Here is a 12,550-nt window from a genome sequence, read left to right on the forward strand (position 1 = left end):
AGGGAGCGAGAGGCGACCCCGGCCCCATCGGACCTGTTGGCTTTGGCGGACCCCCGGTGAGAATCCGCACACACACGCACACACACACACACACACACACACACCTTAATAACTCCCTATTGTCACCCCGGTAGGGTCCAGATGGTCAACCCGGAGTGAAGGGAGAGCCCGGAGAGCCCGGTCAGAAAGGAGACGCTGGGTCTCCAGGGCCTCAGGGCTTGGCTGGAGCTCATGGACCTCCTGTGAGTTCAAAATAAAATGAAATGCAAGAAAATAAAAAAAAAATATATTGTTTATGATAAAAGTGATTTTAGTACTGGTATCGTAAAAGTGTCTGGTCACCCCTCAGGGTCCTGTCGGCGTGGCCGGCCTGAAAGGAGGGCGAGGCACGCAAGGAGCTCAGGTAAGGGTTGGAAGAGCTAGCCGAGCTGGATAACGGCTGTAGCGTTAGCAGCTAGCATCCTCAGCTAACCATGCTCCGCCCCCAGGGTCCCACCGGCTTCCCCGGATCCGCAGGACGAGTTGGACCGCCGGGCCCGACCGTAAGTACGCCGTGAGGATACCGGATGATGAGGTGTACGGTGGTTTTCTACTGAGTTTGAACGCATCGGCATTGGTTTGCTGTGTTCGGCAGGGTCGTCTGGGCGATCCAGGACCCCTGGGGCTGCCCGGAAAGGAGGGCCCCGGTGGGCTCCGTGGAGACCACGGGGCCCCTGGGAGGCAAGGCGAGCGAGGGCCGGCGGGACCGCCAGGAAGCCCCGGAGACAAGGGTGACTCCGGAGAGGACGGACCCACGGTCGGTGACCCCCGATTCTAGATTTGAGTCCGGATTGGCCGACGTCAATGTCACCCTCCATGCCGAATCATGGTTTCTGTGACCTCAGGGTCCCGATGGTCCCCCGGGCCCTGCGGGGACAACGGGCCAGAGAGGCATCGTGGGTCTACCAGGTCAGAGGGGAGAGCGAGGGATGCCCGGACTTCCAGGCCCAGCGGTGCGTATCAGAATATTTTTCAATCATTGTTCATCCTCATTCCTCAACCCGCATCTCTTCAGTTATCTGTATTTTATCTGAGCAATTTGCGCAAATTTATTTCATTTTAGGGGTGAAATCTGCTCAAAAATACAACGAATTTCTCAAATTCTGATTAAAAACATGTAAATACAAGAAAATTTAATAGCGCCCTTTGGCCAGCAGATGGCGCTGTTGCGCAGGTGAACACATTCGGCACAGCGCCGGTGATTTCCGGGGTTCCTTGGCCACGCCCCCTTTTCCATAATCATCTCTTAATCGCATTTTATATGTAGACTTGTTAAATTTAAACCCTGAGCTTGGGGAAATCTGAAAATCTCTGTTGATTGCATTTTGATTTTATAAATCTTTTCTATTTACATATATATATTTTTTGTATACATATATGTTTCATGTATACATACATATATATATATATAATATAAAACATAACTTCCTATTAAATCAGCCTTTCACTTTTTTTTCAATTTGCTTTGAATTTGAATCTAATCACTGACATGATCCACTTTTCTCCATTTCTCCTCTATACTGTTTTTAATCTGTTATTATTATTTTTATTAGATGTTGTTATAATACCAGCTTTATTTTAGTTATTTTTTTCATTGTTTTTGCATTGAATGTATAATCAATATTTGACTTTGACTAATTGATTGGCTGCTCTGGACCCCTCAGGGCCCCCCAGGAAAGCAGGGCTCCACTGGAGCTTCAGGAGACAAAGGCCCCCCCGGTCCGGTCGGCTCACCCGGCGCTAACGGACCCCGCGGCGACCCCGGTCCCGACGTAAGTCCCCAATCTGCCGCCGTACATTCATGGCCCCGGGGCCATCCGGGCGGCCCTCTGACGCCTCTGCTTCGTCCCCTCAGGGTCCCGCAGGATCCGACGGCCCTCCCGGCAAGGAAGGCGTTCTTGGACAGCGAGTGAGAACCTCCGACGGCAAACAGATCCTGAAAAAGGATTGCATTTTCTTTTTTGGTTTTTAACACCTGCCCCCCCCCCCCCAGGGAGACCGAGGAGATCCCGGCCCCGAGGGCCTTGCCGGCCCCCAGGGGCACCCCGGACCCCTGGGTCCGGTCGGCGCCGCAGGAGATGCGGGAAAGAGAGGAGACGCTGTAGGTCGAAAGTAATTTCTTATTTTGTGTTAATCTCGGACATCCGGCCCCTTTTCTGACTGTCCTGCACCCTTACAGGGTTCCCGAGGACCGGTGGGGCCCCCGGGCTCCGCGGGCAAGAGAGGATTAGTGGTGAGTCCCTGGCAGAGGAAACAATATCGCATAATAATAGTTATTCCAATTTCACTGGATTTCCAGCAATGTAAAATATGAGCTGCATTTTGAAAAGAATTCATCTGTATTTTTGTACCTTTTTTTTTTTTTTTTTAAATCCATCTTTGCACAGGAAGTGTTGGGAAAAAAATACAGATGAAATCATTTGGATTTAATGACGGTACGCACTTTCCACGGGACTAGGAATTGAGTGGCGCTGCTTTGGCTTTTGTGCTTCCAGGGACCCCAGGGGCCCAGAGGAGATAAAGGCGACCTGGGCGACCACGGCGAGAGAGGTCAGAAGGGCCACCGAGGCTTCACCGGCCTGCAGGGACTGCCTGGACCCCCGGTACGTGTGTGTGTGTGTGTGTGTGTGTGTGTGTGTGTGTGTGTGTGAGGTCCATGAAGGCATCGCTTCACATCATTGGTTCACTCACTCTGGGCTTTTATTTTTTGTCGTTTGTTTTTTTTTTAAATGTCACTTCCTGAATTGATTACTTTTTCTAAAATCAAAAAAAATAAAGATGGCCCCACAGCAGGATAAGGGTAACCATGGCAACAGCAGGGCAGGTGCTATATGCAATCATAAATGGATTCTTAATTCTATACATATTTTGCTATAGAATAAAAAAAAAAAAAAAACATAATGACAAAATATTTTTTTATCATCCTGTAATATTTTTATGGGTATTATTCATCATAACAATAAATAATATTGATTAATAATAGGTACATTTCATTTAAGATAAGATAATACTGTATTGATTCCCATAGGGGAAATCCTTTCGTCCCAGCAGCACAACAATAACAGTAAATACATATAAATATGAATAAAAGAGACAGTTAGAAGAAAGCAAAAAGACATCCACAATAAATAGACAACCAAAGAATAGAAAACCAAAACGACAACAACAAAGATAAGAACAGAAACAGAGTGATAGTAACAGTGGCCAAAAATAAACAGGATGCAAGAGCAGCGGCACCGACAACCGTCTGTTTCTGAGCGAGACGTGGCCCTCCTGAGCGTTAAACCCACATCGGGTGAAACTTTCAACGCAACTTTACTTTTGTCTGAATGCTGGGAACTGCGGTCTCAAGGCTTGTCTTCCTCTGTCCTGCAGGGCACCACCGGAGAGCAGGGAGCCCCGGGGATCATCGGGCCCAACGGCCCCAGGGTAAGAGCCCCGCCTCCGTCGGCCCCTCGGTCCACGGACGGAATGTAAAAGCTCGCTAATGTGTCCGGTTTTTGCGGTTCCAGGGGCCTCCCGGACCCATCGGGCCCCCAGGAAAGGAGGGCTACATCGGACAGCCGGGGCCTATGGGACCCCCGGGTACCCGCGGACTGAGTGGAGAAATCGGACCGGAGGTACGGCCCGTCCTCGCGGAACATCTTTGGAACAGATGTTTGGTTTATTGGTGTTACACAACAATACACACTCACACACATACGCTTCGGGGTTGTTCCAGGGTCCGCCAGGAGAACAGGGCCCGCCGGGCCCTCCCGGCCCACCGGGTCGTCCCACGGCGGCGGTGGAGGACCTCTTCGGACCCCAGGACTACGACTCTGGCCCCCCTCCCCCGCCCGAGTTCAGCGAGGACGAGGCCATGCCCAGCAGCAACGACTCCGTCATCGTGTCGGTGGACCCCGGGGTCCAGGCCACCCTGAAGGCCCTCAGCAGCCAGATCAGCAGCATGAAGAGCCCCGACGGCAGCAAGAAGCATCCGGCGCGCACCTGCGACGACCTGAGGAGGTGCTACCCCTCCAAGAAGAGCGGTGAGGGGGGGTCCTTCCCCGACCAGTGGTTTTTCAAAATAATAGTCATAAATGTTAATACTAAATGTTATTTATACTATACTATACTAAATGTAAATGTTAAGTAATGATTCAATTTGCTAAAACATGGTGATAATGATAATCACAACCATAATTATCATTATAATCTTTATAAACATGATCAAATGAGTAAAAATACCATAACTGCTACTTCTTCTCATGCTATTACAAATAGTAGTCCTACTTGTGCCCCTGCTGCTAGGAGTACTGCTTATAAAAACAGACATAATAATAACATCATTACTAGCGGCAGTCTTACTGGTATACTACATAAACTACCACGAGTAATCGTATTTATAATGATTTTAGTCACCATGATGCCTTTACAGACAGTGAACATAAATATAAAAAAAATATTTAGTAATAATAATTTGAAATGGCACAGATGGATAGATAGATAGAATTGGAATTGTAGGAAAAAATGTGATGTTAATGTGAAATAAAATAAAATGAAATGAAAAGCAAAACATACAAAATAAAACAAACAAAACCACAAAACAAAATAAAATAAAAGAATTTGGATGAAATTCTCTCATCCTGTCATGCTTTAATATCTTCATTATAAAACTACAGTTATTCAACCAGTATTCAAGTAATTAGTCCTACAAAGTAGTACCTCAATATGAAGTACTTTGATTCAGCACTCCGTATCTTCACGACCCCCTTCCGATGCAGGCGAGTACTGGGTGGATCCGAACCAGGGAAGCTCCGAGGACGCCATCATGGTTCACTGCAACATGGAGACCGGCGAGACCTGCATCACGGCCAACCCGGCCAGCGTCCCGCGCAAGGCCTGGTCCAGCTCGGCCAGGAACAAGCCGGTGTGGTTCGGGGCCGACATCAACCGCGGGGGCCATGTGAGCGCCATCCCTGTGTTTACGACATACAGGAAGTGAACTATCAATACACACCGGCGGTTGACCGGCGCTTTTTGTGCGTTTTTCCAGTTCACCTACGGTAACAAAGACCAGGCCCCGAACTCGGTGACCGTCCAGATGACCTTCATCCGCCTGCTGTCCAAGGAGGCGTCCCAGTCCATCACCTACCACTGCAAGAACTCCGTGGGCTACAAGGACGGCAAGACGGGCAACTTGAAGAAGGCCGTGGTCCTCAAGGGCTCCAACGACTTGGAGCTGAAAGCCGAGGGCAACAACCGCTTCAGATACACGGTGGTGGAGGACTCGTGCACGGTGCGTCCAAGCAGGTTTCTTCTTTGTCCACACACCAAAGAAACGCAAAATCCATGGATGTTGGCGATCTGCTCGAGATGATGCAGGATTATAATTGTCTTATTATATTTTAACCGTCTATTTCACACCATAAAATATTTATTTGTATTCATCATCAACTATTATTTATTAATATGAATATTAATTATTATTAATATTATATTACTTACTATTATCTTATTTACATTTCTCGAAAATGTCCCTGAAAAATATTATTTTTTCATCCTATTATTTTATTTTTACATTTTGGAGAACAGCATCACTTCTGGTTGGTTGTGGAACTGCAGCTCTGTGGAAGCAATACGAATGAGGTTCTTTTCACAGTGTCAAGGCAGAACGAGCTAGACTCATCAAGTCAAACAGTTTTTTTTTTTTTAATTACTTCTAACCTTAATTTGTTTTCTAGCATTTTTTATCAAATTTCGTTTATTTTCTTGATTCCTGAGGCGCCTCAGGGGTGTTCACTCAATGGCCACACAAATGTTTGGTGCGGTTAAACCCGAAATCATGACGTCCGAAGAAAAGGTCCTGCATGTGGAAATTGAAGGCGAAATGCGCAGCGAAGTGAAAAAAAACAAGCGTGCTTCGAGCTGAAGTCCCACTTTTATATATAAATGACAAAGGGAAGAAAAAATGCTTGAAATTACCGGAGCCTGTATCGGATGTCCAAGAGAGGGAGGCAGGTATCAAGGGTGCCGGTAACCTGGAGAAAGGTTCAAGGATTTGAGAGGTTTTATTGTTCCATCTTTTTATCGAGGGAGCCGATATTAGGTATCCAGAGGAGACTGGATGTGCTTTTAATTGATACATATTCTTATAATACTCTCATAGATATATGACACAGAAAAACGCCTGGGATAAATCCTACCAGGAAATCACGGCGGATGTTAACACCTTAGCTAGTTCCCTTCTGAGAATGTCAGCAAGATGGTAACAGCTGTATTAGCATAATCCCTTTTTGCTTCCTTATGCTGTGCAATTGATATTTGTAGTGATAGTAATGATAATATCACCCGAGCCATCTCGGAATTTCACCCTAACCTAATCCATCTTATAATAGTAATTTTTAATGCTGCTAATAAGTTGACAAACAGTTTAAGTTGATGCTAGCACGTTGGCTTCTCCCCGTCCTGCTAAAGTTATGAATTTTTCAGCAATCTTCGATGGTTCCCATTTAGGTAACGCTTCTGGTAAACTAATCTGGGTACGCGGCCATTTGCTGCAACGAGAGGAGAGAGTATAAGGCCAAAGTGTAGAAGTGGATAAAACCTTTTTTGACCCAATTGGGGCGGAAGGTAACACTTTAGGCTTGTGGCAAGTGGCAACATTAGCAGTTAGCTTTACCACTGTTAGCAAATCTGTCGATGTTCATAATAATAACAAAATATACATCATCTCCCTGTTTCAAAAGACACAGAGATGTCATGTGAAACTAAAGCCAGCTCACAAATATGCATTTTAAGATGTCACTATTATAAGTTGCCTAATAGCTAAAGTTGATGCAAACACATGACCTTGTTGCCTTGCTGTTTTAATGTTAGCAAACTAATCTGAGCTACGTCAACGTCTTCGATGGTTCCCCAAAAGTCAATGATCCCATTGATAAAGTCTTGTTATATAAAGCGTGAGAGAAACTATGAGGTCAAAGTTAAAAAATTCACAAAACATATATTTCCTAAAACCAAAGTGGAAGTTAACTCCGGGGAACCTCAACTCTGTGGACTAGCAAGTGGATATCTGCTACATTAGCATTTGTTAGCATCTCTATCCAGATACATGCCACGCTCACTACTAACTTGATTATCAGCAAAGTTAATTTCTCTACCTTTCCAAGTGATTTACTTTATGTTAGTTATTTCATTTTATTTGTTGTTTAGTTAATTTGGGGATTCTTTGAAACCAGCTGACTGCCTGTAAGCTATAACCTGGAACTAATTGCTAGCATGACTAGTCTTTGCAATATTAATCAATATACATATGTAAATAAGACAAACATATAAAAGCTGCACAAATACTTGCCATTTTTGACAAAATTGAGTATGTAACATTAATGCACAACTTCTTTTGCATGTAAATCAAATTAACCTTTTTGATTTCTCTTTTTTTTTCCAGCAAGCGAACGGCAAGTGGGGCAAGACAGTATTTGAGTACAGGACACAGAAAACCGCAAGGCTTCCCATTCTGGACTTTGCCCCCGTTGATATCGGCGGCCCAAATCAAGAGTTCGGCGTGGATATCGGGCCGGTCTGCTTCTTGTAAAAGCGTCGGCGTGTTTTTAACGGAGGGCGGTGCCATGGCGGAGAGGAGAACCCTGAGACTGTTGAACTGACAGCTGACGGCGATCAGCCACCTTGTACATACGAGTACTGAGGACTTTTCTGGCCCTGCGGCAAGATATTTATTGTGCCTTCTTAAACTCAGCACATCCCAGATCTGAATGTTCGGGGGAGCGGGGAATCAATTGGCAAAGAAAAGAGAAAAAAGAAAAATAATCCGTTAATAATCACTCCACTGTTCATCTGGACCTGATTCCTCGACGTCTCCTGTAATTTGACAAAAATCACAATTGCTGTTTTTTTTTTTTTTAAAACCCAAACAGCTCTCTTGTAGTCCCCCATTGTTTAAATTGTCCAATATCTTTTTAAAAAAAAATGTTTGAATTTGGAAAGCTGATTTTTTTTTTTTTGTTTGTTTTTTTTATTTTTTTTTCACCCATAAAGTGAGTTCAAGTGACGGACAATGTGCAAAGATTCTTGGTTTCATTTCTCCACACCAGGTTGCTCTCGCACACGCACACACACACTCCTGTCACACACACACAGAGTGTTGCGCAATGACTTGAAATTGAGGCGTCTTTTAATTAGACTGTTAGAATTATCTGAAAAACATTTCCAATGGCATCATCGCGGCAAGTCTCGTATCCCTGAACCATTTGGAAAGGAAACCTAGCTTCCATTTTCATCTCAGAGAAAAACCACCACACAGGCGGGCCTTCTTTTTTTTAATTTCAGGCATTCAAACAACAGTCGAACTCTTACCATTAAGCTGTCACGCCACCGTCAAATCAGGTAGTGTGAAACATCTGTTTTTCGAAGCCGTGTTTAAATATATATATATATATATATATAAATATCTATTTTAAAATAAAAATAGGAACCATACGGTGCTATCGAGGGAGCTAGCGTAGCAGCCGGTGGTCGGGACAGGCGTCTTTCTCGCCGTTGGCTACCTCGTCACGGAAAAATCGCCCAAAAAAAAAAAACAAAAAAAAAAAAACAAAACCGACGACTTCATGTAAATCTTCTCCGACAGGTGCTCTTTGTTTGTTTGTTTTGTTTTATTGTCGATAATGTTTTGGGTTTTTCCGGGGGGGGGGGGGGGGGGGGGGGGGATAAGACCTTGTCAAAGTGAAAGCGGCGAGCGAGACGTGGTGCAGTCTTGTAACTTTTATTTCTTCTACTTCTTCTCTACCACCGGCGCAGTACTGAGCAGTAACCGTAGCGCAGAGTACTTTGTCTCTCATGCATGTGAGTACTACTACCCCCCTCCCCCATTAGTACTTTCTTTTTTTACTATTCTTTAGTGTGCTGATGTGCTTTGTATCGCCTGCCTTGCAAACAATTAAACAAAATGCTTGTTTAATCCCCCCGAAGCTCCTGTCACATTAATTCAGATATTAATTTATTTTATTTTATTTTATTTTAAAAAAAAAAGCTCATTTTACACATAGATGCATTTTTTTTAAGTTAAAATTAATTCATTGTGTTTTTTATTTTTTTTATTTTAAATGTGGAGTATGAAAACTCCGGAGATAAGTGACATATTTTGCCCGGTGGAATCCAAAGATGGAGGAAGAGGAGGATGAAGCAGCTTCTCCATACTGGATGGTTTTGAGTTTCATCCTTTGGAATAAATGTTCAAAATAATCTTCTCTGCCTGTTGTTTTCCTGGATTTTGAAAAAAAAAAAAAAAAAAAAATATCCGGAAAGGTTAAAATCAACACTGTTGCCATGGGCACAACCCACTGAAGATGAATAAAAAAAAATAAAGCACCTAGATTAAAGAAGCACGGAAAGAACAGCTCGGCTTAATGGAGTTTGGTGTGAACTATTATGGGATGTCAGATGATCAGGGTGATTGATCTCCAGATTTGAGCCATGGAAGGGGTTAGCGCTTCACGGAAGTGAATACTTGTATGTTTCTGACCTGAATGAGAGGTTGATTGGCTGTACGTCTATATGTGACGTGAATGAGTTCATGCTTGTGACGTGTGAAAGAATCAATGACAGTATTTTCACTCTGACTAGAAGCAATAATTGAGTTTTGGATATTGATCAGTTGTCTCAGTTTGGATTGGTGCCTCAGTGGCGCCCCCGGTGGCCGGAGGTGCATCGCACAGACAAAAGACGACACTGAGGAGCTTTTCTTTCCTGAAACCTTTTCTTTTTTCCTTTTAATAAGTGAACGTAAAAATAAAGAGATTATTCTTCCAGTCTGGAAACAGAAAAAAAGTGAATACTGACGCGACGGTAAAGAATTAATATAAAAATCAAAGACGGAAAGTAACATTTCAAAAGGAAAAGAATGTGAATAACAGGATAATAACACGATAATTAATCGGTTAGTGGGTGAAAAGAGAAGCCAGACGAGAATCTCTTCTTTTTTTTTTCGGAGCGTGAACAAAACGTACCATTTGAGGACTATTTACAGCTCCCGTGCAAACTCCCGTGCGCTCCTGACCAGTCCTTCCAGTTATTGTTCTTCAAATGAATTTATTTATTTCATTATTTATTTATATTTTTTTACAAAAATAAGTCTCTTCTCCGGCGGGTGGCGTTTTATTTTATTCCGTTTTATTTCATATTAATTTTATGAAAAAAAAAAAAAAAAAAAAAAAAAAAAACTAAATGCAATGCAGTCTGAGGTGCAAATGCATATTTGTATATTTATATATTTAATATATTTATATATAGAAACCCCCAAGATGAAAAGTGTGACATCGTGATTCGGCTGTTGGGTGGATTTTGGCACTTTCTCCTTCTCCTCCAGCTATTCTTTCCTGCTCCTCCTCGTCCTCAGCAGCGGCTGTCCAGAGGGTCCAGGGAGAAGACGGTCCCCTCCAGGGTCAGTCCCATTTTGAACCCCTCCTGCAGGGATGGAGAGGGACGGACAGTCAGTGGAGGGATGGAGGGATGGAGGGATGGAGGGGGGAAGCAGACTGATGAGTTGGAGGAAGGTGAGGTGCAACACATTGAAAACCTTTAAAAAAAAAGAAAAACCAGCCTGCACTGATTCAGTGAAAGGCCTTTAAGGCTGATAAATTATAAATAAATAAATCAAATAAATACATGATTAAAAAGTAAGTAATGCAAATAATTTAAAAAAAAGTAAACAATAAATAAATACTTAATTTATAATGAAAATTAAAGTATTTTAAAAAAGGAGATAATTAAATGAAATAAATCATAAAAAAATACAATATGTAAGTATGGTTGTATGTATGTGTTTGTATGTGTGTGCGCGTGTCTATAAAATCTGCTGGATAAAAATATTTTTTTTTTTTTTAGTGTTTAAATTTCAAATAAAAACCCAAAACAACTAAAATGAGGTCGAGGGGCAGCAGGAGGACAAGCGGGACGGCGGCGCCGGGGACCAACTGGTACTACGGCGATATGCAGCAAAATCACAACAACCACAAAGCGTTAGGTGACAAACATGGAGGAGAAGTACCAACCATCTCTGCCGCTATGAGAGGGATAGATGAGGAGAAAGGAGGAGGAGGAGGAGGAGAGGAGAGAGAGGAATGAAGGGGTTAATCACAGCAGGAGCATTGGTTACAGGGCGACAGCGCCCCCTAGTGGTTACTGCAAGCACTACAATAATATGTTAGATCATGAAGTGAATGAGTAATCTGATCCTTTAAAGTTACTTAGTACTTAGTTTTAAAACAAAATAAATATTTAAAAACATATTTTCATCCAAATTTTCTCAAGTTTTCCCTGAATCGATCCCCGTGTCAGGGGGAGGAAGCCCCCAAGTTGATTAGTGATCAATAAGCTCAAAATGACTACGTAAACAACATAAGATATTTTAAAATTTAAATGAATGATTTTCAAAATTCTAAACTTGCTGGAAAATTCTGGGAAAAAATAAGAATAAATTTAATTTAAAAAAAATATCAAAAAAGCAAGATATTAAATAATAAAATATATGGGAAAAAATAGTAAAAATTATCAGTATGAATAGCTATATCAATATATGAATCAGATCATTAGTTACAGAAAGGACAAGAAAATATTGGTTGTCCCTGAAACCTTTTCATGAGAAAAACTAACCCAAATCATAAAATGGAAAAAAAGTAATTACCTGAACTTGTAAAAATGTGTCACAAAAAAAAACCCATAGAGATGCATCTCGACATAAAAACACAGACGGTCAACATGTTTCATCTCAGCTATCGTCCCAAAACACCTTGGTGACGTTAGGAGCGGGTTGCCGTGGCGACAGATTCACCTGCATCTCGTCCAGTTTGGACTGGATATCCGGGGGGAAGTCGGCAGCGCCGCAGGTGAACGGGTCGAAGGGCTCAGCCCCAAACAGGTCCTTACCTGCGGAGCAACAAGGAACACTCATGATGCCACAAAACTACTGATACTGTAATAGGATTTATAAAAAAGAGGGATGGTAACATTAAAATATAAAAGTACTGGTACTACTACTAATAATACTAGTGATAACAATAAAAATAATACAATTAATACTACTATTGCTATTTCTAGCACGACTAATATGAAGGTAACAAGTAGTAGTTATAAAATTATAATATTTCTATTATTAACAAAATAATAATACAACTACTACTGTTATTACCGTTGTTATTAATATTAATGATCAACTACTACCACTTCATATTTATCATACTAATACAACCATATAATAATAAAAACTATAAAATATAATGATAACAATAATAATTATCATAGTGAAAACAGAATAATTATAATATAATTAAAAAGGATTATATAACGATGATGATACTAGTAATAATGATACATGAAAACCAATACTGGTACTCCAATAATGATAATACAATTACTCGTACAACTACCAATGATGATGATTAAGATTATTAAAAGAAATAAAATTTTGATAACATAGTCATAAAAATAATATTGTTATAAATATGAACTGATA

The 12,550-nt window shown here is 42.0% G+C and overlaps 2 protein-coding genes across 4 annotated transcripts in view; one reads left to right on the top strand and one right to left on the bottom strand.

Moving 5' to 3' along the window:
- The window catches only part of col5a2a (collagen, type V, alpha 2a), a 38,062-nt gene extending 29,966 nt beyond the window's left edge, over positions 1–8,096 (top strand). The window contains exons 38-54 of the mRNA XM_086145404.1: positions 3–56; positions 135–242; positions 350–403; positions 489–542; positions 635–796; positions 885–992; positions 1,704–1,811; positions 1,895–1,948; positions 2,033–2,140; positions 2,219–2,272; positions 2,535–2,642; positions 3,415–3,468; positions 3,552–3,659; positions 3,761–4,067; positions 4,803–4,984; positions 5,075–5,317; positions 7,469–8,096. Coding sequence (XP_086001530.1) covers positions 3–56; positions 135–242; positions 350–403; positions 489–542; positions 635–796; positions 885–992; positions 1,704–1,811; positions 1,895–1,948; positions 2,033–2,140; positions 2,219–2,272; positions 2,535–2,642; positions 3,415–3,468; positions 3,552–3,659; positions 3,761–4,067; positions 4,803–4,984; positions 5,075–5,317; positions 7,469–7,615 — 2,013 coding nt within the window. The 3' untranslated portion in view covers positions 7,616–8,096. The remainder of the gene's footprint in view (positions 1–2; positions 57–134; positions 243–349; positions 404–488; positions 543–634; positions 797–884; positions 993–1,703; positions 1,812–1,894; positions 1,949–2,032; positions 2,141–2,218; positions 2,273–2,534; positions 2,643–3,414; positions 3,469–3,551; positions 3,660–3,760; positions 4,068–4,802; positions 4,985–5,074; positions 5,318–7,468) is intronic.
- A 1,681-nt stretch (positions 8,097–9,777) lies between these two features.
- LOC147234754 (PTB domain-containing engulfment adapter protein 1) overlaps positions 9,778–12,550 on the bottom strand; it is a 54,182-nt gene continuing 51,409 nt past the window's right edge. For all 3 annotated transcript variants that reach the window (XM_086145407.1, XM_086145405.1, XM_086145406.1), the window contains 2 exons: positions 11,870–11,964; positions 9,778–10,503 (listed from right to left, as the gene is read on the bottom strand). In XM_086145407.1, the coding sequence (XP_086001533.1) occupies positions 10,432–10,503; positions 11,870–11,964 (167 nt within the window). In that variant the 3' untranslated portion in view covers positions 9,778–10,431. The remainder of the gene's footprint in view (positions 10,504–11,869; positions 11,965–12,550) is intronic.

Source organism: Fistularia commersonii, chromosome 4 (genome assembly GCF_037954325.1).
Source record: "Fistularia commersonii isolate RoL2024-O1a breed Wild chromosome 4, RoL_Fcom_v1.0, whole genome shotgun sequence".
NCBI lineage: Eukaryota > Metazoa > Chordata > Actinopteri > Syngnathiformes > Fistulariidae > Fistularia > Fistularia commersonii.